Here is a 26,796-nt window from a genome sequence, read left to right as displayed (position 1 = left end):
GTAAAAGAATGGGTTGTCCTAGCCCATGCATAAGGTTGGGTTGTCCTTTCTAATAAAAATGTAGGGTTGATCTCAGAGCAACCCATATAAATATATACAGAGAGAGAGAGAGAGAGAGAGAGAGAGAGAGAGAGAGAGAGAAATGAGCGAGAGAGTGAAAATTAACAAAAATTTTTTGTAAAAGTGATAGTTCAAAAGGCTTATAAAAAATCAATTGTTTATTCCAGTGCTTTTTATTATGGAAAATGACTTTAAGTACTGTAGGTAGTTTCTAATAAAACGCCTGATTGCTGTTGATGGATCAGTTTTTCAGTGATATTTGTGGTATTTTTTAGATGAAAAATTAAAAACAAACACAGTTCTTAATGCTTTAGCTGACATGATTGTTTAACGGTTTCATAATTTATTGATTTTTGAATGCAAAAAAAGGAACAAACCGCTGCTAAATGAATTTAAAATGTAACCCCTTAGTTTAATTTTAACTATTCAAAAATGTGCGAATTAGACGCAAAATGCCCAACAAGAGTTCTGAATTTGGTAACAAATAGGACAACATGAAACAGAATTTGTTGTCGAATTAATTTCAATTTTCTTTTCCCGAAAAAATTTTGCAGTGAAGAACTAAATTGTATAACACGATTCTACATCATGCATTCTGCAATTTCTTCCAAAAATATAAGTTAGCAAAGAAAAGTGGACTTAGCATTAGGCTATCAACTTTCTAAGTAAAATAAATGCAAACCTTTAAGAAAAAATGTGAAAATTTAAATATTTGAACACCTTTTTACAGCTTAAGTGCTATCTTTTGTTATAATTTTGCAAATAGAGAACTTCGACGAAAATTTTTGAAGATTCTTTCAGTGATGCTGATTCCACTTCAAGAGAAGTTTTTCTACTTGAGATGGTTCCGCAAAATTTTACAAGCAGAATCTAAAGCTCAGGAGGCAGGTCGATACCAAGTCTCAGTCCAAAGATGTCTGAGTCCAGAACGTTGCAGATTGTCCAGACTTCATTGCGTTCACTTGTCTCTTGTGCATTGATGTTCAGATTTTCGTGCGTTTTTCGATGTTTCAAGTCTACTGAAATTTGAATGCTTTTTTCGTGCGTTCATTTATGTTCTGGACATAATTATTATCGGTCTGGGATATGAGGCGGGGAACTTTTCAACTGGCATTTTAAAATATTGCTCATTAAACTGGACTCAAATTTTCCAAAAAGTTTTTAGGTTTGATCCGGTTATCATGTCGGTTCTGGCTTCTGAAAATCTGGCTCCGGTCATACAAAAGTCGTAAAGGTTTCGACCATTTTTTCTATATCAAGAATCTTCGAGTTAAGCTGAAGACTTTCAATAATTGATATCAACTAAATCTGACGAGTGTTTAAGGCAGCAGTAAAATTTTAAATTCTAAAATGCAAAAAAACTCATCATTCCATTTATACCAAATGAATTATATTCTCTCCCAAAAATACTTTAAATTATTTTTTTAAAAAAATTTACATTCATATCAATTTGATATTTCTTTTGAAATTTGAAATTTTAAACAATTGCTTTAAATTGCGACATAAATAAATTATTTATTTAAAAAATAATTTAAAAGGCTGTTTAATCGTTAAGAGCAACTTAAATGACAATTTTAAATAAATTTGGAGTTTTTTTTTATTTTGCACATTTTACACCAGTTTATCAGAGGCGGGCGGGCGATTGAGACTTGCACTTGAGTTATGAAGTTAGCTGCGAGAGGGTTTTTAATCCAGTGGTACGAATGCTGTTTCGTTTGCACGTCTTTGTTTGTTTGTTTGTTTATTTTTTTGTTTGTAAAGTGTCAGTGTTCACGGGGTGAGGAATGCGCTGCTCACAGGACTGGTGAGGGAGCTCGGTGGCTGCGATTGAATTTTCTTTATCGACAACTTCTTCACTGAAATAAAATCAATTTGGTAAATCACCTGAAACTGGCGCTTATCCATTTAAAGAGTTTGACCGCAGTACGACAACTAGGGCCCTGGATTATTACCCCCCCCGCACGTAGACTTCACCAAGTATTTTCATAACGTTAGAGCCCACGCTTAGGAAATCAATGTTTATTGTTAATAATGGCGATAAAAATCGATTCTTTAAAATTGCGCTTCCTTTTTTTGCAAAAATTTAACAGAAATTCTACTCTGATGATATGGCTTTTTCGTCCAGATAACTAGACAAAAAAGTCACATCGTTAAAAGATATCGATCGACCAAAATTGACTCGACAAAAAAAATCCAGGGTAGCATATAGCTCCTAACACCTGAGCAGATTTCAGCGCTGGAATAATAAAGTTAGGGAAAAATACCCAATGCTGAAAACCCACAACTTCTCAGTGTTTCCCCTGATTTTTAAATAATCGGATAGGCCATCGGTAATTCAACTGGGAATTTCGAACCTGTTTTGACGACAGTTTTTCCTTCTGTCCTCTCGTATCCTTGTACGTTGCTCTTCAGGTCATCAGCTGAAACAAATTCCATACTATTGTCATTGAATATTTTTTAGCTTGGCTATAAATGTTACTAATTTAATTCGACCCAGAGAAACAAAACTTGATAACCTTGATAAGAAACATACTATAGCATATCAAATCATTTCAAAATCTTGATATGGTACTAGGTACGAAACCATCAAGGTATGCACAAAATTCAAAAATTTTTGCAAGAGACAAAGCAGTTATAAAGTGCAAAACAGTTTGACCTAGCTCGGGTTCGAACCGCCTATCTATAGGAACTTAACAAGATTACGACAATTGGTAACGAGAGTCGCAGGTTCTCAAGTTCCCGATAAAGCATCGCAAGTTTTTTTAATACATCAAAAATTTGGCAAGTCTTGGTCAGGTGTGTCAAGCTTCATTTCGCTGGGAGTTATTAGTAGTTTTAATTAAAATTTTCAATTCAAAATTCGAAGAATTTGAACCCTTCCGTTTACTTGCGTGATCCGTAAATTTTTCTAAACATTAATCAGAGATTGAAATTTTACACATGGCATACACGTACCGAACTCCAAGTCTAAATCAGTACTAGGCAAGTCTAAATCCAAGTCTTATACCATTTTCAACCCTTAATACAAGTCTTAAAAGTCTGGAAAGTCTTGGCCAAGACTTGGGTAATACTTGCAATTTGATTCCCAAAAAAACGAACTTAAAAAATTTTGAATGAAAACTCCGAATGTCAAAAAAAAAAATTGAAACGTGCCACGATTTCGGGGTTATTTCTGAGCCAGCTAGTTCTTAATTCTTTCCCCAGGTGCTTTGAAAACACCCCGGAGGCATAAAATTGATCAAATAGCTCCCCGGGGGTCAAAGCAGGTCATATTAATGGTTTTTCAACCAGTTTTCAGCCAAGTTCATCAGTTTTCAGCCCAAATACCGCCCAAAAGGGCCGAAATCGCCAATTTTTTTTTTAATTTTCAGATTTCCCAAATGTCGGACTTAGAGAACAATGGAAAAACGGGTAACACGGGAAGGGTTCCGTTGATGGCCCGAGGGCATGTAGTACGAAATCAGCTATTTTGACGTTTTTTTGTCCATTTTTGACGTTTTTCGTCTATTTTTGACTGCCATTACTTGGATTATGTGACTTGCCAAGACTTGGCCAAGACTTGTACAAGACTTACAAGTCTAAAATGTGTTTTGATCATAGCTCCGAATCAGTACTGATACCTAGACTCGCGATTAGATTTGCCCAGTACTGGTATTGACTTGACCTTCGGTACTCAATTCGGTATTTCAATTAATCATTATGAAAAAAAAGCCGCAAAGATTATTTCTCTCGGAAGAATTGGTCGTGCTTTCGATAATAAAAAGGATTAGAAATACAGAAACAAGCTTTAGAAAAACAATTCTAATCTAAAGTCAATTTGCAAAATCAGTTTTCTGTTAATTTGTGAAAGCAGTGGGAATGTTAATTGGTTCAGCAAATTTTGCTAGTGATGGCTATGTGTTCATTCACATTTTGCTAGAAATAGCAGAAATAATGGGAGTTTGAATTATGAGAAGGAAAGGATAGAGTGTTGTGATTACATACGGTAACCCACCAATTTCTAAAGCTGAAATCAACACACAAACACAAAAATAAATAAACAGAAAAGGACACAGCACCTATATGGTAAAACTAAAGACACTAATTGTCAACATTGGGGGGGGGGGGGGGGGTATTAGTACTTTCGAGCCAGCGCCCCGTACCAAATAAAATTGGACCATTTTCTCCATTTTACCCATTTCATTCCACCAAGCCTATCTTTAAACATTTAAAAAGCCCTCACAGAGTAGGATATGGTGATAAAGGAATGATTATAATTATTGGTAATTATAAAATATTTTAGTCCGTGGTCGCCAAATTCCACAAATTTTTGGGATATTTTTTATTCCTCCCCCCCCCCCCCCCCAACTTAGTGGGTGCAATATTATTTGCACCCCCAGACGTGCGTGCCATGTTTTTATATAATGAATTTCTGTGTAATAGCACGCGCTCTGTAACTGGGGGCGCATAACATACTGGGGGGTGGGGTGGGGTGGGGGGGGGGGGCACAAACGGAATTGATCAAATATTTGCAATTTAAATTGAATGAAAGGGCACTGGTTTGTCATGAGAAATACATTTGAGATGATAATTTCATTAACATTATAACGGTTTAAATAAATCTTTACTGACAGAATTTGGGTGCTTATGATAAAAAAGATTGTTGAAAAGATTTATTTGTTAAAAAAGATTGTTAAATCAGCTGATTTCTGTTGTTATTGTTGCAATGCGTAAATAACTGGTTAGTTATTGTGATTAAGTTAACCTCTCAAAAACGGTTTTATATCTTTTAGCTTCTTCAAAAAATATTGATATAAATAGATGCCAGCAGTGCCGCCTCATCGATTGTACAAGACATGATAAAATGCTGATTAGAACGTTTACTGTCTTAGATATTCTTTTTATGCTATGAACATTCCACATAAGCTGTCTAATTTGATCAAATTTCAACAATCACTGGGAAAATCACATGCATTTTTTTCGGAAAGCAGAACTAATTTTTATTGATAGAACTCAGCCAGCATGGTTGCTATCTGTGCAACATTCGTTTTCGAAAAATGATAAAAAAAATTAGTACAATTGCAGAATAAACTAGAAAACTAGAAAAATTAAAATAAAATTACAATTCTATTACACTACCGTGCAATAATTACGTTTTTTTAAAAAAAATATCGGTTTTATTTGGGTACGATAAAATTAACATGGTAGCTTTTTTTAAAAAAACAATACGAGGTTTCTGATTTTTTAATACAACTGTTACAGCCAACATATGTGCAAAATTGAAGGCTAGTCACATAAATTCTACCATGGGAAAAAACTAGGAAATGTACAGACAATGAACAAAATAAGTTTAGTTCAGGAAAACCTTTCAGGTCTCTTTCCGTCACAAGATCGTGATTTAAATTGGAGCCCTTAAGGAAATATAATTAATTGGAAGATAGTCACAAGATATCAGCAAAGAATCTCATTATAAAAAAAAGAAGTGTATCAATCAAGAAGGGTAATTGAATATGGTCGCTGCAATATCTCACTTTTGCAACGTGAAGGAATAATTTTCGTCACCGGTCATGGCATGGTTTAATTTAGGTTTGTTGAGAGAGCAAATGTCTATTTTGAAATGAGAAAAACTTTTATTTAGTGACAAAAAGGGACAACTAAAAATCTACTCTCGTCGCTGCTTCTTCTTTGTGGTCACAGTAAAATGCCAAAAAAAATTAAAATATGTTTTTTGTCAATAAAACAATATTTTTAAATTTTACGCAGCAGTAACGATTACAAAAAGAAAAACTCGAGAAACTACAACATAAATTAACAAATATAGGTTTGAAGTTTTGTAGGGAAAAATTTTTGTCCCTTTTCCGAAAACTGTTTTTTCTCTAGACAGGAATAACCGTGAACAACAGTACTGTGTTTTTGGCACTAACTTGCTTAAAAACGGTTGTATGTGCATGTATATATTTGCAAGTCTTCCGGTATATTTGTGCATGCCTTCATGGAAAATAAACGAGCAGTTATTTTCATTATTTTTTCAGTTATTAATTGTTAGGGTGTACGCTCAACTACTTTCAAAATGGACAACTACTGTATTCAGTAACTTTTGGCTGCAAGCTTGGTGTGCTAACCGTTACACAAAGTGCTCTAACGCTCTAGAGCTTGGGAATCTCTTATAATTCATTCTCTCGTTCTTTCTTGTTCCTCAAGGATTCATCTCTCTAGACAACTGTACGTTGAACACTTAGAGCTTCTTGTAAAGCTATATTAAGCTTATCTCATGAAAAATGTACATGAGGTTATCATCATTCAACCTTTTAACAGTAAATTTAAAGATCCCTTTATTTTTGATTCTCGCTGAGATAGGCGAAGATGAAGGAGTTGCAATGTGCCAAAAATTCGAATTTTTAAGCTTTTTTTGATCATTTATTCATTGCAAAATATTGTTATTCAGTCAGTCAATATGGTTGATCTTACTTAGGCAGCGGATGCTCATATGTTTTTTTTTCCGAAAAAATTAGGCATCTACTCTATTCTTATACTTTTTAAATGAAGCATAACAATTGATTTGATAACAAGGCCAAAACCAGTAGCAAAATCCAATTTAAAAAATATTTTTTCTGAAAAGTTTTTGTAATTTCAATTTTTGAGACTAAGAAAGCTATCGTTATGGTTAGTCTGAAAAGAATGAAGATAGTCGTTATGTTATAAAACATTGGAAACTATTATTTATTTCGGTCTAAAAACTGTGTTCGTGTCATTGGAGGTGTTCTACTTACGAGGTGTGAGCGATCGGGCTGTGGTGGCCAAAACAAGGGTCTTGCTCTCTTTCTCCACAACAAACTCACCCTTCCCCTCACAGGCCAGGAAAGAGTAGTCTAAACACAAGAAACTGAATTGAATAATTGAAGCCGTTTGGTTACCTCAGGGTAGAATAATGGATATTATCACACGGTTGTTGTCGCCAGCGAGAAGTTCTCAAACTTCGAAGCGAAGCCGAATTGTTGAATATCTTTGAGAGGGCGATAACAGCCGTGTGGTCACGTTTGTAATCAACTGTCATTGCGATTACAATAGTTGCTTAACTTAATCACACTGTTGCCGTGATTAGACTACAAGTTTATCACATTCTTTTTCGCCACTGTCTATATTGTAACAGCGGTGATAATAGAGTGTTATAAACTCTTACTCTAATAACAAAGCAGATTTCAGAGTGTTAATTGAGCATTAACGTGTGATTTCACAGCTAAGATATGCAACTATCGTTATCGAAACGAGAGATGATTAAACAATGGTTTCACATTTATATGTAAATATGCATCTCGGAGGTTAGTGGCAGAGCAAATCAGCGCTGAATCAGCCTAGAGACATATTTTTTTTAGGATGGCCACTACTCTGTTCATGTCACAATTTACACTGGCCACTCTCATTTTTGAGTAAAATTGACTGCATGAAAAATAATATGTTCAGCTTAACTCCAGCCAACAATATTTGCTTCATATGCGATTCGAACTTCCGCGTGGGTACTTGTACATTTAATTTGCGTAGCAAGTCGTAAACACTAAGCTAAATGTGTTTTGTGGTAACTGTGATAAAGAAGTATGTATACTGCTATTATTATTATTACTATTTATAAGCTACAAAAGTATGGTGTTATCTTGCTCAGACTTCATTTCGGGGTTTGAGAAATTTTCAGACTATACAGAATAAAGTTAGTCTGTGCGAACTCTAAGACCCCAATATAATCATAATGAAAAAAAAACTGCACAAAGAGAAACCGACAATATTCTGGAGATGCAATGTCTCAGAATTGAATTAAGTTTTACTCCTGAAATGTGCTGATTGATCGCTGTAAACCTCTGAGACTCCATTCCGGGACGTTAGAGTTTAAAATATTGAAATTCGTTATCCTTGAGACGTTTGCACAAACGATTGAAACGAATTTTCAGAGCAAATAATTACAATTAACCCAATCATGGCTGAATTGTTGGCGCCACTTGAAAGTCTTATACGAAATTAGTGCTCGAAGTCACAGAAAAAAAGTAATGATGGATGTATAGAGTAGCCTGAAATGTCAGGATAGTAATAAAAGGACATCTTAAAGAAGCTATCTACGCTCTATATCGTTCTCCTATATTATGCAGAAACTAATTATAGAATTTCATACATATCTTAAAACTTTCGCAACAAGGATCTTTCTCAGCAAATTTTAGCTCAGATAATTGAAAATTCGCTTCATTGAAAAACAATTTTATCCAATGAAAGCGAATTAGTTGTCATTATGATGATGTAGGTTAGGACAGACAGTTCCTGCAGTTTACGTTATAAATCTTGGATTATTTAATCAAGTCTTGGTAAAATTTCTGATTAAAAGTTTTTGATTCTCTTTTTGAAATGTCAGCACCAATTCATTATTTTGTAGGAAATGCGCAGAATGCGCATATATTATGTACAAAATCTACACAATTTGCAGCAACTATATAAGAATTTAGCTTAACACGCAGATTTTATATGAGGAATAAAATGATTGCACAGAAACTATTCACAAATTATATAAAAAATACGCTTAATGCGCTGAAATTCGCTAAGTTTTTTCAAAAGTTCAGCTCAAAACCCTCACATAATAATACGCTGAAATGAGCTGAAACGTTGAAAAAATGCTCTTAAACTGCAGCGCTGATCTCAAATAAGCAAAGTGCTTTTTAGCACGGATACCTGAATTCCTTACAGTTTATATTTTTATCTCTCAATAATAATTAACAGTTTGTAAGAAATACGCTGCATTTATATAACAAAGGAGCTGAATTCTCCGTATTTCTTACATAAATAACTTGTACTCCACTAGAAAGGTTATGGACGACTCCATAATTAGGCTCGGTAACAATAAAACAGAAAAGAACAAAAAACCGCCAAGTTAAAAAAAACATTGGCTTATAAAATTAAAAACAATTAAATTCTAAGCAACCACCAAGTAAACCATTAAATAGCAATTGAAAACATCCAACATGTTTATGATACGCCTCTACAGAAGGGCATTATCAGCTGACATCGTCAAATTTGTTATGTGTTTAAAAACGACAACAAATAGAGACAACAAACAAAAAGCCGTAAAACCATATCTTGCTTCCCAAAATATGTTAAATTGAGCCTTCCTTGAACGCCAGAAATGTGGTATGCGACCTCTCTTTGAAGGGAATAGGTATTAACTAGACAAAAAGAGAAAAAATGCAAAATTTAGTATTTTGTATTTTTCGAAAACAATTACTTTCAAAGACAAGAAGGCCATTAGATACACAAAAAAATTAAATCGGTTCGTTTATTCGTCCAACTGAAACGCATGAGACCTGTAATTTTTCAGATTACGCGTTGCGTCTACAATAAAGCGTCAAATATAGACAAAAATCAAAAATTAGATTACTTTTTTTGCGAAAACCCTGGTCGAAACCAGTAAATTCATAACAAAGTGCTTTTTAGCACGGATACCTGAATTCCTTACAGTTTATATTTTTATCTCTCAATAATAATTAACAGTTTGTAAGAAATACGCTGCATTTATATAACAAAGGAGCTGAATTCTCCGCGCATTTCCGCGCATTTCTTACATAAATTTGAGATAATTTTTCGACCCTGGATATCTAGTTATGCTAAGATCGTGCAAGTTGCAATCTCGTAAAGAGCTTTTTAAACACACTACTGTGAGATATCTTGCATCATGCAGAAACAAATTATATTAACATAATTATGTCGAAATCGAGTAAGCACCTGAATTTCTGCTCTGATTGCTTCCACAGCTTGATAGTGACGCCGTGTCATATGAATTACTGCCCTTCTTCTTATGTGTGCCCCCATTACTACCATTAGAGGTATACCCTCCTACTCCCCCTCCATTGCTGTGCTGTCTGCTATGTGAGGAGGATTTTGTGGACTGGTTGTCTTTGACGTCACTGCCTTGTTTTTGGGCTCCAGAGGCAGAAGAGGAAGCTGTGTATGATCGTGGTCTTGAGCCACTACTGCTTCGCTTTCCACTTGACAGGTCAGAGGGTGTGTGGCTACAAAGAAAAAGTTACAACTGATTTTATTACTATTTAGTTGTTTAGTAAACCGATTAATTGAATTGATAAAAAAATTAAATAATAATGGAATCTGTTGACATCCTTGTTCCGACCCCTCTTGAGGGAAGGGGGGGGGGAACTGTATACTCAAATGGGTTTTTTTTGTTCAGTCAATTTTCGCCGATCAATATGTTCATCGTAGAGAGTTGAGACTGGTATCATTAGAAAGCTCGTCCAACGTAGAACATGGAATTGAAAAGATTTTTTTAATTTTCGTTTTCTACAGGGAGTTATCGAGGTTTAAACTTCTGAAAAAAGTGAATTCACGTTGTTTTATTCACATTTTCGCCTAATTTTTGCCTAATTTTTCGTCAATTTTGGTGCACGAAATAAGCTACTTTAGTCCATCTTGATAAAATTTGCCGGCACTACACCCCCAAACAACACTAATACAACTTTTGTAGACTCTGAAGGGGGCTATTCCTACATCAACTTCCGCTGAGAGTGCTCTGTAATTAAAACTTTGCCGTTTTTTGCCAGCTTTACTCGTTTTTTATCAAAAATGCAGAATTTTTTTTTGAGTTTTCAACGAACAAATTATCTATATCTACAATATTCGAAAAATCAATAGCTCCTAACGGACAATAAGCATTGGCAGAGCTAGTTTTGGGCCAATCTTGGACTGTTACAATCTAAAAAGATTTCGGATTGCAATCAGTCGGTCTTTTTTTTGAAAAAATACCTTTTTTTAATAATAAAGAACAGAACATATCAAATAAAAGGTCAGGATTGATAGGTCCAATTGGCTTCCTAAGCAGCTCCAAGCAAATGCATTTAGTTTTTTACTTGAAAAATTATGATCGATCCAACTTTTAAAAATAATTGATTTTTAAATAAATAATGGCATAAAGAATTTTCCTACTTTTTTCTTAATTTGGTCAACTTGCAGCTTAGTGTCAGCAAAGAAAGAATGCTTCTTCATTCTACTGATTTGAAATTTAGTCTCGATTGCATTTTTAAGCCTGAAGATGTTGTTTTCTGGCTTTGATACTACTAGATTTCAGATTTTTTTTGTTTTTAGAAGTTTGCCAGTTTTTCACGTTTTCTAGTCACATCATCACATTACTCAAAGTTCTCATATCACATTATTAGCGTTCAAAATGAAACACAATTGAACATATTGAAATTCTTAAAGATATAGATTTTCGTTTTAACGGCCTCGACACTTCTTTCTTCAAGAAATTAATTGAATTTTTTAATTTTGTCTTTAACTGTCATTTTTACTTTGTCATTTCAGTTGTATGAAATTTCCTGTATAGTGATAGGTTTCACTGGCTTTTTATGAAAGAATAGCTGAGCCGATATTCTGATATTAGTAGATAGCTGATGGCTTTCATGGCTTTGAAAACAATCGTTTTCCAAAACTAAAAATAAAAAAACTTTTTAACTTCGCAAGTTTGTTCTTTTTATTTTTCTTTTTGGTACTTAATCTCGTTAGTTACAGGTCAAAAATGACATTATGGGTGTAAAGGGAAGGCGTCAAAAGGGATTGATGTCCCAAATTCTATTTTTTTAAAGAATGAGTTATGACCTTACTGAATCCGACACGGGTTTTTTTAAAAAAAAGTAAATTAATTTGATTTTTGTCATGTTTGACGTTCTTTTTGTAGACTCATGAATTATTCTGGATAATTGCAGGTCTCAAAAAATTCTTTTGAATGAATAAACGACCCTATTTAAATATTTCGCTTTGTAATTATTGTTTTTCATGACTTTTTTGTTTCGAAAAAAAAATCAAAATTATTAATAATTTTGCTCTTTTCTCTTTTTTGTCTACTTACCTAGTCTCACTAAAAGATGGCCAAATACTACATTCTCGGTGTTTGAAGAAGGCGCAAACGAATATATTTTGAGGACCGAAATATGGCTTGACGGTTTTGACAGCGTTTTCTTGCAAGTTTCAATTGAGTTTTTGTTTGTTGTTTTTTGTTGTTCTTTTTAGCCGCTTAAAGAAATGAATAAGGGCAGGTCCTAATGCCCTTCTATAGAGGCATTGGTAATCGCAAACTTTTGGGTTATTTTACTTGATTTCTAATGGTTTTAATTTCTTTGAACTTAATTGTTTTAAAAAAATAAGCCAATTTTTTAACTTTACTGTTTTTGTTCTTTTTTGTCTGATTGTTAACAAACCATTTTATGGACTGGTCCATATATTTTCTGGTGATTTATAAGTTAATTTGTTTACTTTCAGGTTCATCTGACGGCATGTTGAATTTGTTATTACATTTAGCTTTTTAAAACTGACAAAAAGTTTTTGGTGTAATTAATGTTTGTTGTTGTTGTTGTTGTTTGATTTTGCTGTTCGTCTTGACTCGCTTGCTTAATATCGGCATATCTCATCAATCTAATGCATCATTTTTTACTCCACTGAGTTATTTGCTTTGGAGGCTATCTTATCGTTCATACACAATTTTTTTTGAAAAATACTTGGGCTTTTCTTGCTGAGCCGCCTTGGTTATTTACTATTTAGTTGTTTCGTAAACCGATTAATTGAATTGATATAAAAATTAATCAAAATTGCGAGCTATTCTGTCCCCCCACTCCTCCTCAGCTTAGTGGGCATATAACTTTTGAGCCCCCAGTCGCACTATTTTTTTACATAGTGAGGTAGTATATAATGATACATATATTGTAATTGGGGGGCATAGAAACACTGGGGGGGGGGGGGGGGGGGGGGGGGGGGCAGAATGTGATCTCAATTGTTGGCCAAAATTCCGATTTGAGTTAATAGGGACGTGTGTATCACTGACGTTGGCCAGTTGACCAGAGTCTTGCCGCATAATTGGAAAACTTAAAAAAAAACAGATTTGTCAAAAACACAAAATAACTTTTGCGTTTGATCGACTCAAGAAAAGATTTTTGCTGGACTTTAAGTACAAAGTCGGCCGTTCAATTTTAGTCAATACCACAGCACTCGTTGTAGGCTTTTCCATAAGTCGGTTTTTAAACCAGGGAAAGCCTAATTGGAAACATTTTTGCAAGAATTTAATCAAAATTTTTTAACTTTTTTATCAGGTTTGGTTTCATTTTCATACGCATCTTTTCGAAGCCTACTCTCATAGCATGTTTTGAGCGGATATTTTCAATAGGCTAAATGGAAAAGCGAAATAATACCTTGTAATTATTGTTGAACTTGGGCGAGACGTATAAGAGTATCTGTATGATTTTGCCTTTGGATGCGGCTTCTGTGAGGACGGAGTGTAATATTCACGAGTCTCTGGCTTCTGTTTCTGTTTTTGACTCTGCTTAGCCTCCGAGGACTGGCTTGGACTGCTAACATTCAGAGAAATATTTTTGTTAGTTGTTGTTTCGCTTCCTGTGGCTGTTTCACAAGGAGTGGAATCCAGCTCCAAAACTGAAGGTCTTGGGCAACTTTTGAAGGGACTGCTGCCACCCCCACTACTGCTATTGGCCTCTTCTTCTGCAAATTTGAAGAGCTGTTCTACCGATTCCCGAATTGGATCTCGGATCTCATTGGAACCACTGAGCTCCTGGACGTTGTTGATAGGATCTGTTGTGGTTGAGTAAATGGGCTGGTATGTTGGACTCGCAAAATTTGACCTGGATGTTGACGAGTATATTGAAGTTGAGGGATATTGTTTAGCTTCTGATTTAGGAACCTAAATTTTTTAAAGTTAAAATAAACAACTATACTGATGAGAATTTGAACAGGTTTATTTCTCAACGTAGTAGTATCTAACAATATTGTCTGCTGCAAAATATAGTTGATTTATTTCGTTCGAAAAATCGTGGTGCTTTTTGTATTAAGTGCTTTTTTGTATGGTAATTTGATCAAATTTAAAAAGTTATGGGTCGTAAATTTCAACAAAAAAATGTGCCACTACAAACAACCAGAAATTATCGTGTAAGATTTTATGGTAAACTGTGTTTATAATCGCCCTAAGAGAACGTCTGTAGCAATTATGTTAGTCGTGTGGTTTTTTTAAGCAATTTTTTTCTTAACGGAGTTTTCGTCTGACGCTTTTCACTTTTCGTCCTCGAAAACGGAATAATCAGGTAAAGCTTGGAGTGAATTAAGTGGCCGAGCAGCTCCCTTAAAGTCTTATGCCTTCATGCGTTACTAGTAGCAAAGTGCGCTATTCAAAGAAACTGTCCTGAGAGGACGATTTTATGCAAGGGCCGTTCTTAATCTTAAATGTTTGACCCTCTCAGTCACCCCCCTCCCCTCCTCAGCAGGCGAATCTTCCCCTATCCCTCTCCCCCGCTCACCCCCTCCCTCCATTCCCTCCATTCACCCTCCTCCACCTGCCGATTTGGACCTCCTCTTGTCCAGCCTTCCCAACCTTAGTCCGCGTTGCTTGACCCCCCCCCCCCCCAATGCTTGACTCACCCCCAAAGCTAGAATCCCTAAGCACCAGCTGGCTACTTTCAAAAGCAACCACTCTCCTGTCTTTTGAGAGCAATTTGCCCGACAAAATTTGTATTAATTTATAACTATGAGTGTTATGTTCCGTACAGCCCATTCAGCGGCCTGCTATTATCAGCTCTTGAAAATTCCGACAATGTGGTTTTATGTCTGAAATCCAAACTCAATACCCCCGCCCAAAAACACCCAATAAATACACACATGGCATACACTTACGGCCCGTATGCAAACGCGCTTACACACACAAACACACACCTACACAACACACGAACCCGCACACAAACATAAACACACACACACACACAGACACACACACGAACCTGCGAACACAAACACGAATGCAAATTTGGGGATAAACCGTAAATAAGATATTCAGATAAGTTAAGAAATTTCCATGATTCGGTTCTTATGCTCCGAACATTTTCTCGGAATTTACTTTGGTAGCGAATTCTCAGAATTTACCGTGAGGTAAGGTTGGCGAACAAAAAATCGGAATTCATCAATTTTGTAATGAAAATCTAATAATTGATTAAGTTAAATTGATGCCAATGCACCCGGATCGATGTGTCAACTATGTAAAAACTGCTAAGAAATGCAAGATTTGCGGAACATGAGTGACTGGTTGTAGCAACTGCGGTTTTTTAGCGCTGAATGCAGTGAAAGCAAAACGTTCTCCGCAAAAACCCGCAATTCTTACAAAAATTCACCGCATTTGTTTTTCAAAAGGAGAAGTGAATATGTTTTAGTTTCAAAAATTTATAAAAAATACGTGACTGGTGCGTATTGTAAGAGGAAGTAACTGAAATTTAGGAATTTAGGAGGTCAGAGGTTGGAATTCGACTACGTATATCTTTTGGGCTCTTTCCCATTATAGACCCCCCCCCCCCCCCAGCTTAGTGGCCAGATAACCTATAGCCCCCCAGTCATGGTAAACACACTATAATGGAGAGCTATAATTTCATGGGGGGGGGGGGGGGTTGGGCTATAATGGGAAAAACCTTATGTTTTTTATAAGAATTCTAATAAATGCGATGAAAATAAAAGCGATGAAATTTATAAAAATACGTGACTGGTGCGTATTGTAAGAGGAAGTAACTGAAATTTAGGAGGTCAGAGGTTGGAACCCGACTACGTATATCTTTTGGGCTCTTTCCCATTATAGACCCCCCCCCCCAGCTTAGTGGCCAGATAACCTATAGCCCCCCAGTCATGGTAAACACACTATAATGGAGAGCTATAATTTCATGGGGGGGGGGGGGGTTGGGCTATAATGGGAAAAACCTTATGTTTTTTTATAAGAATTCTAATAAATGCGATGAAAATAAAAACTATTATTATTTTTTCGACAAAACCTCGTCTCGAGTGCATCTGTTAACAACACGTAATATTACCTGTTGGTGATATATGCTGGGGTGATAAATGCCAGTGGAAGTTGAAGGTTGATCAGTCAGAGGCAGACACGCTGTGGGGGAGGTCGGCATGTTGGGGGGAGAAAACTTCGAAGACTGAACAGATGCTGACGTGACGTAAGGATGCTCCAAAAGCAATGACGTCATTACTGACCTAATATGGAAATGTGGGTGGAGTTCTGGGCTTCAGGTCGGAACGGGGTTACTGTCTGAAAAATAATAACGAAGTTTAATAAATTATCAAATTATGAAATCTAGCCAAATTTAATTTAACAGTTTAAAAACACCAATATCTATGAGCTTGAGCAATAACTAATCTATTGAAAAAATAGCACTGCGGTGTAATATTCGAATAAGTGGATCGTTTCCGTTTGTGCCCCCCCCCCCCCCCACCCCCTATCTTAATCGGTACATATTATTTCCATCCCACAACAGCACGTGAAATATATTTTTTTTCATAATAACACTATATAATGGCACGTGCTCTGTAACTTGTGTGGTCCATAACGTACTGGGGGGGGGGGGGGGGGGTGCACAAACGGAAATGTTCCGCGTAACTAAATAGTTTGATCAATGACTAAACTAGTTTGTGACTTCTAATTCAATTCTAATTAATTTAATTCAATTAATTATTCAAATTTGTAGTTTCAAGCGTCAAAAATTGGAGATGCGGGGCATCGATCCCCGTACCTCTTGCATGTTACTGGTTTTTTGGCAGCTTTGCTGGTATGTACCAGTTATTGTCTGGTTGTCCGGTTGGCTACAAGCGAACCCTGGATTCTCCTAAAAACCCTTGAAACTTTCTTGATATGATGTATTGAACAGTACTTTTTCACTCAAACCTTTAAAATCATTTGCGAAATCTTCTATGAATTTTAGATAGCATTGAAGTTAGCATAAAAACGGAACACGGTATCTATTCTGTTTTGCCCCCCCCCCCCCCCCCCCCAGCTTAGTGAGCATAAATCTTTCATGACCCCCAGGTTCACGTGCTATTTTTTTACATAATAACGTGCTATGTAACAACATATAATTTGTAACTGGGGGTCATAAAAAACACTGGGGGGGGGGGACAGAATAGATCCCAATTTTGATTGAAAAAGTACGAGTCAGTTAGTTTCTGTTACCTTCGACGAATGAAGCAATGTCCGCCATTTAAATGTCCAAGATCAAGTGATAAAAGTTAATTGATTGGCGGTTCTATTTAGTTGATCAAATATTGACTGCTTTTCAGTTAATCAAAAGCGAGTGATAGATAACACAAGAAAGAGTTTGTGACCTCAAAGTAGCTTTATCAACGTGTTTGCGAAGTATACAAACTTTTAATTGAACAAATAAAACCAATTATAAACCCGGGTCAACGATCATACAACTTTCTTTGATTTCGTACTAGGTCATATATGATTCTTAGTAATCATACTAGGTCATATATGATTTGTATGAATTCTTGATAGTCATACAAGGACCATATATGATTTCCTAGAAATCATACAAGGATCATACAAAAAAATTTAAAGACTAAAAGTGTAAAATTTTGATTTTCCATTGAAGTTGAAAAAATTTCTTGGATTTCATACAAGGTCATATATGACACATAATACATTGACTGGTGCCAAAAATTCTCGTATAATGTAGTCAGAGCACTTATTAAATTTTTATATTGCATGTGCAATCCACATTTGATTCTTTGTGTGCTCTAAAAGAATAACTTTGTGGTTTAAACGTATTCAGAAAACGAATTTGACGTTATATGCAGTTTTTTCTTGATTAATTTTTTTTATAAATGAGCATTTATATATATAAACTGGCCTCAGAGTATGCCAAAAATTTTGTTATTTGTTTGGACTTACTCTTTTATTTTGTGCCCAACTTGCAATTGAAATTGTACGTTAGGGTCTTTTGGCGGATCACAATGTGATGCCGGGGTATCATATAGGTGATGCCCTACCGAATAAAAACAAAAAACATAAATGGTTAAATATTTTTAAAAAATTGATGTATGATTCTTGGTATTCGTACTAGGATCATATATGATTTCTTGGTAATCATACAAGGATCATATATGATTTCTTTGGTTTCATACAAGGATCGTACTAAGAAGTCAAGTATGGGCAGTATTAAATCATATATGATCCTTGTATGAAATCAAAGAAACTTCAACCCGGGAACTGAAAATGAGTAAAACTTTCCAAGAGTCTCAAATTTTATTAGCATCAAAAGATTCAGAAACAGAAATCTTTTCCAGTCCAAAACGTGCCAGTGAAAAGCTTCTAGTTAAAGGATTAAAATTACTTGCCGAATTAGCGTAAACAAAACGTTCTGCTCGAATTCTGCCTGCGGTGAAGTTTAGTTAGCTCAAATAACAAAGTGAAAATTTGAACAATAAATTTGGTCACCACCACAATCACCCCCCGCCCCTGACCCCCCCCCCCTCTTAGCTTCTTCAGGATTGCATTACACCAATAAGAATGGCGAATGTTAAACTTCCTTTTAAACTAGAACATATTTAAAAGTAAGTTATTTTTCCGGCGTTCCCAAATCTGGACATAAGTCCGAAGGGTTTAATTTGCACTTATTCCAAACAAACGAAAGCGCTGGCTTGCTTTTAAACTGTTCCCATTAATTTCAGTAATCTCTATTATTCTCACCCTACTTCCCTCTAAATTTAGGGAAAATGGGAGAATAAAGAAAAAGGGAGGTTAGCTATGAACACATTAGAGGAAAACCGGACAGTCAAAACAATCACCCCCGACCACTTGTGTTCATTAACCGGGTAATTTGCCCCAAGTGACCACCTATATCCACTTTCATTCCTTATTCAGTTTTCCCTAATCGCGGTTAGAACTGGTGACGTAACAAAATAGTTGTTTGTTTGAACTCCCCTTAAGCCCCGGAACCCTGGCTGTCCAAATACCCTGGTGGCGAAAGCTTGGAACTGTCTGGCTTGCTTGATCTTTGGATCAAAGTTAAGGAGTAAAAGGGTTAATGGCATGTAGGGCGCCAGTGTGAACAAACGGACCTGATGATTTGGGTACCTACGCACGTAATTGGGTCAGGAACTTCATCAAATAATCAAAAATGTACAAGATAGGTAAAAAAAAGTGCAAAATAAAATGTACAATGTGGATAAACGGAGCATCTAGACTTCCATGCTAGCCTTAAAACATCACAAATACTTTTTTTTGTTATTTATTTGTTTTTATGTGGACAAAATATAACCTTGAGATATTTTTTTGCAGTTTGGTTGTATTTTTTGAGCTCAGGTTGAAAATTTAATGATAATGCAGACATTTCTGCAGATACATGTTTTTCACAAAAGTTGTGAACTAAATAGAAAAGCAGTAATTTGAGTAAAAACGAATTAAATTTGCGGCTCAGCCACCTGCTACCCCTTATTAAGGGTAGCGGTAAATAATTGATGCCTCAATGTATGAAATTAGTAACTGATCATTTTTTTAAAAAAAATTTGAACAAGCGTGCTTGCCTGGCGGAGTTTTCTTTGAGGTGGTCTCTTAGGAATCTATAACTTGAAAAATGTTTATTGCACACTTTAATTAAGATTAGTTTCCCAGTAACACTTGAAGAATTGAAGATGCTACTGAAATTTGTAATGATTCATCAGCAGTTTTAATGAAAAAATTAAATTGCAGTCCTGTTATACGATCATCTACATGTCGAATAAGAGTCAAAACTTATGCTATGAAAAAATTTGATTGTTCAATTGGCAACCACATCCAATGAGACGAATGCCCGTTGCGCCATTTAAATAAAACCAAGAACATCAAAAAGGTTGATAGAAACTCAATTTCTTTTTATCTATAATTCGTTCAGGACTGGATTTTACTAAAACAATTGAAAACTGAAAAGTCTTCCACGTGTAGCTAGGAAAATCGAAAATTTTCGAACTCAAAATTTTTACACTGTAGAGAAAAAGACATGCTTTATATTTTTATTAAACAGTTACATACAATTTTCAAATCGATGACTGATAAAGAAAAACCCACGGTCCAGATTTAAAGATTTAACTGTATATATATATATATATATATATATATATATATATATATATATATATATATATATATATATATATATATATCAAAAGACGACTCATATAAGGAGAACATGTGTCTGAAGGAAAGCCGCAACCTGTTGAAAGCGGGAGTACCAAAAGATAAGCTGAAAATCCGAAATTTCTAGGTTTTCAATGACGGTGCCAAAGTTGAGTTGCCACGCAAGAATGCTCAACCCAATCAGCATTCAGCATGACTATTAACCCTAAACATTTTGCAAATTAATGCTAGAAACCTAATAAATTTGTCAACGCGTTAACAGCTGATGATCATGCCATTGCATGTGTTTGTGAAAAGTGGCTTAGCGATAACATCGCAGACTCAGAACTTCTACTGGCAGCATATGACGTCTACAGATCTGACTGGCCAACTACCAAAGGCTTGGCTCACGGTGGCTCTCTCTTAGCCGTGAAAAAGTCAATTCCGTCCACCCGAATAAATGTGATCTTCCAGGAAGCTGTGTTCTCTGTCAAATCAAGATGAACAACAAATTCATCTTCGTTTGTAGTTTCTACAATCCACCCGAGGGCAGTCAGCATCCGAACAAGTTCAATGACTTTGAAAGTATATTGAGTTCTATACCCAAAAAAGGGACAATTGTATATTGTGCGGAGACCTCATTTTTCCGTCCACAAACTGCATACTTTGTTGAGCAACAGTGAGGAAGAAAGCCGAATAGTTGATTTACTGGATTCTAATATATTTCAGCAAGAAATAAAGTTTCCAACCTGCTCCCGCAACACATTGGATGTCGCTTTTTGCCAAAGTATCGCCTTCTCTGCTGAAATGGATGAAACTTTCAACAAAGTTTATGACTGTTCTGATCATGTAGCAATCAAATTGTCGGTCGATTGTTCTATTGAGGTATCCAAACCTCTCCTTCAAAATTTCAGGAGTTTCAGGTCTGTGGACTACGCAGGGTTGCGAAATACTATGGGTCAAAGATATTTTAACCACGACTGTTTCACGAACACAAACAACATGGGCGACGAGTTCTACGACTATGTGGATCAATTAATAGTTGAGCATGTCCCGCTCAGATTCAGACATCGGCAAATGTTGTGCCCCTAGATAACATCATCAACTTCAGACAACATGAAACGGTTGATGACGCAAAAGGACATCCTGGCACAGAAGCCGACTAGTTATCGGAAGCTGAAGGTGACACAGTTAGAAACTAGTGTCGCAGGAGAATGTGAAAAGGATCGAAAGGCGTATCAGGAAGTGGTGATGAGCACCAGCAACACCGATGCTGTCTTTAGACACTTGAAAGCTTTGAAAATATCTTGGGCTTTACCTGAAGAAATTACTTGTTGTGGAAGAACATGCCGGGATAAGAAAAAATTAAGCCGATCTTTTAAATGAATGTTTTCATTCGGTCTTTTCTACAAAAAGAGAGACCAACTTTAAGGAAATAAGGTGCTAGAACCCGGTTTTGACAAATTATTCCGTTTCACGCAGTAAAATTTCAGATATCTTTCTCTCAATTGCCATTACCAAGACTCCTGGGCCAGATGGTTTATCACCAATCTTTTTCAAGCAGACGAAGCATCAAATGAGAGAAATTCTACAGAAAGTTTTCAAGAACATCAAGAGGTTACGAAAGATATCTAACCAGTGGAAAGTGGCTTGAATTTCACCAATCTTCAAGAAAGGATCTAAGAGCCAAGTCAGCAATTACAGACCTGCGTCGCTACTGGGCATAGCTAGCAAGGTGTTCGAGAAAGGCCTGTGCGAGCCATTAATGAATCATATTTGCAAGCACTTGTCAATTTGTCAACATGATTTTTTCTGAAAGAGAGATCTGCCGCAACCAACACAATAGGTTTTTCAAAGAAAATCTATCAAGCATTAGATGATTACTCAAATGAGCAAATTGTGGCTTTCTACACCGATTTCTCAAAAGCCTTTGATAAGACTCCTCATTTTGAGCTGATGAAGAAAGTAGCTGATATCGCAGTCGGAGATTGTCTGTTAGAAATGCTGGCGAATTACTTTGACGGGCGCCAGCTGTTCGTAAGGGTAGACAATGTCGTGTCCTAGACGTTGGATATAAACCGTGGTAATTCCCAAGTTTCTCTCCTGGGGCCGCTACTGTTCTGCATTTTCGTGAATGATTTTTCAGCTGTCGTCCTGTCTGGCGATGTTTTTCTGTTTGCGGATGATTTAAAACTCTTTGCACACGAAAATCTTGAGACAGAGATTCAATTAAACCTGACCTCGAACAAGTTGCACGATGGGTGAAAAAAAACAATATGGAGTTGGAACAATACCCAGTTTTCGACTTGCCGGAGGCCCTCTAGAGTAATCGAACTCGGTAACAGACCTCTTTGATAGTTGTCGATACTTCACTAACATTGTCTGAGAATTTGGAAAATGGATTAAAGAAGACTAACAGGGTAGTTTCCTATTTGAGACAAAATCTATCGAACAAAATGAACGAGAAAGTCAAGATGTGTCTCTACAATTGGCTGCTACTGAAGATTTTGACGTATGGATTGGACTTCACGTGTCTCGATCGGACTTGCAGAAACTAGATAGGTTTCAAAAGAGAGTACTGAAGTTGATAACGAACAACTTCAAACTAACTACGAAAAGCATCTTTTTCGAGTAAACCTACAACCTCTCTTTATGGATCTGCAATTGAACTTTACTTTCGAGTTTACTGGAACAGAAGTTCAGTTGTGCCCCATTTCAATTCTGCGTGACGCAGAAAAGAGAAAAAATCAATTTTTTTAACCTCAAAAACGTCAGATCTGAATGAACTCGACACGAGTTCTTCTACCGAATAAGCCGGATTGTCAATATTATCGGGAGTGAAGTGGATTTTTTTAATCGGATTGGTTTAAAACCCCGAAATTTAATGCTTATGAAAAATGGCCAAAACAGCTTCTCAGAGTGAAACGTGTGTTCTTGGCAGCTTACATTTGATTGCCACCTGTGCCGAGATCAGTGTTCAAGGTGCAAGATTCTAATACAACAGGGAGGAATCCCATCAGGAAAACTTGAAAATCCCCAACACCAACCACAATATATATATATATATCTATATATATATATATATATATACATGCATATATATATATATATATATATATATATATATATATATGTATACATACATACGTACATACATACATGCAAATATAAGTACATGCATACATATTTACACACATGCATACAAACATACGTACATACATACATACATACATACATACATACATACATGCATACATACATACATACATACATACATACATACATACATACATACATACATACATACATACATACATACATACATACATACATACATACATACATACATACATACATACATACATACATACATACATACATACATACATACATACATACATACATACATTAATACATACATACATACACTCATACATACATATATAATTACATACATACATACATACATTTGAATGTATGTATGTTTTTGTATATGTATGTATGTATGTATGTATGTATGTATGTATGTATCTAATTATGTATGTAGGTATTTATATTTAATTGTTTGTTTGTAAGTATCTTCTTATATATTTTATATGCGTTAATTTGTATGTATGTGTTTATGCATGTTACTAAGTATTCATTTATGTATGTTTGTTTATTTTGTATGCATGCATTTGTTTATATAATTATGTCGAGTTTATGACAATTAAATGTGATTTTCATTTGTTATTTCAGAGGTCTTTTTATTGGAAAACCCATCGTTTGGCGACATTTATATAAAACATAGGAATCGCTATATACAGTTTCAAGAATTTTAGCTACTTTTCATGATGTTTAGAAAACTTGCAGATCCTTGATCAGATTAATTGTTATCGATCGAATTTTGAAACAATTATTGTAAACGAATGTGTTATTTTTATATAAAGTTTTTGCTTGACAGATTTGCGTTCTTGGTTTCTCTAGAATTTTACTCTAAAATTGTTCTATTCTATTTTAATGTTTTTATTCATATTCGAGTGTTCCAACTTGGTCTCATTCAAAATTATAGTTTGTTGCTAAAGTAAAAGCGGTTGTAGCGGATGCAATCACATGTAGCCAAGTGGTGAAAGCGTCTGTTGATAACTCCCGATGTAGCGAGATTTAATCCAACCTTTTTTGGATGGTTTTGCGTAATTGAACAAAAATTATCGCTAATTGTCCTGGTTTTATTTTATGTACTCTACACTACAGCCGTGGTTCGAGAGCAATTTTCCGACGTTAGTGTGTTTATGCTTTTATCGACTATTTTGAAATCCTCTCTAGTTTAAATAAACTTGCAGCTTAAATTCAGTTTTTTGAAAGCAAGTTTTGCTGTTTTTAAATGTTGAGACTATATCTTTTTGTGTTTCGAAAAAGAACAGTTAAATTAGGTTTTCATTTGGTAACACTGGCAATTTTTGATTGAAGCATGCTTCGTGATTTTTTCATACCAGTATATCTTTCTCTGGTCTTCTAACCTGGGCACTTAGACAACAATAGTTGATAAGGGCAGCAGAGAGAAGCTCATCAGCTAAGACACCAAATCTTTATGATATCCAAAATATTACAACTTTTAAAACGATCGCATGGTGAACGTTGGATTGAACAAAAAAATAAGTCTGGAATCTTTATGATCCCATACGAATTCCATGTGTAAGTCAGTACTGGGCAATAGTTAATGCAAGTTTCCCATGTAATATATTTTGCTCGCTTTCTCGCTTGAAATTTGCTTATTTAAAGCGTATAACATTCATCCAAGGAGCTGGAGAAAGTGGGTTCGATCCCCTTACGTAACTTGGTTTTTATACTTGGCCCAAGTTTGAACATGGTAAAATCAGGCTGAACGCATGTCCGGCAAGTCAAAAAAGGACATGAGTTGGTCTATGGTTCAGTAATGACGAGGAATTGCATTTATACTGGCCCAGTACTGAAATGCAGTTGGAGTTAGGTACGGGATGCGAATAATTCAATTTTCTCCTTGAAAAGGATGCAACTTCTTCGTATGTGCTAACTTAGCAAATTGATTTTTTTTAAAAATAATGAACCACTTTTTTAGTGGGGAATAGTTTTGAGAAGAGATGGTTTTGAGAAGAGAAGTCTAGAAAACTAGCATAAACTTTTCCAGCAAAAAATTGTTGTTTATGGATTTTAAGTACCATACCTTGTTTTTGTTGAGACCTTCCTGTAGCGATATTTCAGCGAGATTAAAAAAGTGCTGGAAAGGGCTGTTTTCTCAGGTAAATGTGAGGCAAAATATGAGGTCAAGCAAATTTGAAACTGACTGTGAAATTCGGACTTCAATACGATTTTTTTGTTTTGCTTTTGTTAATTTTTAAGCATGCCAATTTTTCTCGTTACAGTTTGCCTGTTTGTTCTGGGAGGAACAAAATGAACAAAATAAACAATGAAATATTGAAACGTAATTGACAAAAAGGGAGCAAAATAAAATAGCAGTTTGTTGTTGTTTGCGGCCGTCGTTTTTGTGGCTCAATAAGCTTCAGAAAAAATTATGTGCGGCTATTTTGACCAAATTGTATCTGGATAAATGCGTGTATACGGCTACTAGATGGAAAGAAAGCTATTGTCTAAGCCGTGTCGTTTGAGAGGAAAAAGAGGACAAAAAAGTGGAAAAAAGTGGGAAAATAAGGCAGGACAAAGCAACATTTGTGCGGATGTAAGCACAGTTTCAGAAGCAGAGTTCACTGTGCGTTATTTCAAAATGAAACCATTCAAAATAAACAGACATTCAAACATACATTTGTGCATACGCTTGTTTATACATTCTCATGCGCTAGGATGTGAAAAACTAAGGAAAAAAGAGAAAAATGCAGGAAAGAGAAATGAATAATAAAGGCAATAAATTAAAAATGGCGACTGCTGCTCTCTTTCGGTATAGTATTTATTTCTATGTTGCATGTATCGCATTAACATATTTAAATGTATACTTGCTGTTTAACGCAATGTGGCTATATTATAGCATATTATCGTTTTACCATTTTCCGTTCGGTTGCATCAAGCAGAATATTTATACCATTGGGGTGGTGGTGTGGTGGTGTGGGGGTGGGGTGGGGGGGGGGGGGGTTAACAAAGAGTAAAAACGTACTGAATTATTTTTTACTTATTATGCTACGTTTCAAGTACGTGTTCAAAATGTTACTATTTTGCGTGTGCTTTGGTAAAAATTTTCTGATGTTTCGACAAGTTTATACTGACTTATACTGATTTTAACTGACTAACAGATCCGGGTAGAAGCAAGTTTAACGCCCCATTCTAACTTCGTTAATTGCTTTTTTTCAATGAAGTTATGCTAATTAAGTAATTATAAACTTAGCATAAATTGGGCAAATGATTAGCGTAATCAAGCTTTTAGCTGATCTTTTCGTCTGTAACCAAAAGCGCAACGCAATAACGGTGTATTTTTGAACAATATAAAAATAATCACATAAAGACTAAAGTTCTTGAGAGGTCAATAAAGTACCTTTAATAAAATCGGAGTGTGACTTTGAACGTTGAATGTTGAATTGTTAAATTGAGGTCTATAACCAGTGACAAGCAATACACGCAGTTAATTCTGCATTGTGATTTATCAATTAAAGCAAACTAAGCTCGAGTCGGTTGAAGGGCTTTGGAGAGGTGCTAGGACAACATAGATCGAAAGACAGTAGATCGAAAGGCAAAAAATGGGTTAGTAGATCGCGAAAATGAAATTTATTCAAGTTTTCACTTTGGCCTTTCAGATTTAAGATCACAACACAATGCTATTGCGTCTATAATGATTTTTGTAG

The 26,796-nt window shown here is 35.5% G+C and overlaps 1 protein-coding gene across 6 annotated transcripts in view; it reads right to left on the bottom strand.

Annotated features, from left to right (window-relative positions):
* Nucleotides 1-1,375: 1,375 nt before the first annotated feature.
* Nucleotides 1,376-26,796, bottom strand: part of LOC142344917 (uncharacterized) — a 38,488-nt gene continuing 13,067 nt past the window's right edge. The window contains exons 1-7 of one of the 6 annotated variants that reach the window (XM_075396989.1): nt 26,490-26,630; nt 15,921-16,147; nt 13,257-13,762; nt 9,793-10,079; nt 6,810-6,908; nt 2,415-2,480; nt 1,376-1,916 (exon numbers count right to left, since the gene is read on the bottom strand). In XM_075396989.1, the coding sequence (XP_075253104.1) occupies nt 1,831-1,916; nt 2,415-2,480; nt 6,810-6,908; nt 9,793-10,079; nt 13,257-13,762; nt 15,921-16,085 (1,209 nt within the window). In that variant the 5' untranslated portion in view covers nt 16,086-16,147; nt 26,490-26,630 and the 3' untranslated portion in view covers nt 1,376-1,830. Of the gene's footprint in view, nt 1,917-2,414; nt 2,481-6,809; nt 6,909-9,792; nt 10,080-13,256; nt 13,763-15,920; nt 16,148-16,628; nt 16,708-17,065; nt 17,295-25,172; nt 25,774-26,248; nt 26,412-26,489; nt 26,631-26,796 lie in introns of those variants that run through there. The other 5 variants (XM_075396988.1, XM_075396986.1, XM_075396990.1 and 2 more) reach the window with 5 other exon arrangements.

This window comes from Convolutriloba macropyga, chromosome 8, assembly GCF_964194025.1.
Source record: "Convolutriloba macropyga chromosome 8, txConMacr16.3, whole genome shotgun sequence".
Taxonomy (NCBI): Eukaryota; Metazoa; Xenacoelomorpha; order Acoela; family Convolutidae; genus Convolutriloba; species Convolutriloba macropyga.
The sequence above is the reverse complement of the archived record's forward strand: the minus strand, read 5'-3'. Positions and strand labels throughout refer to the sequence as shown.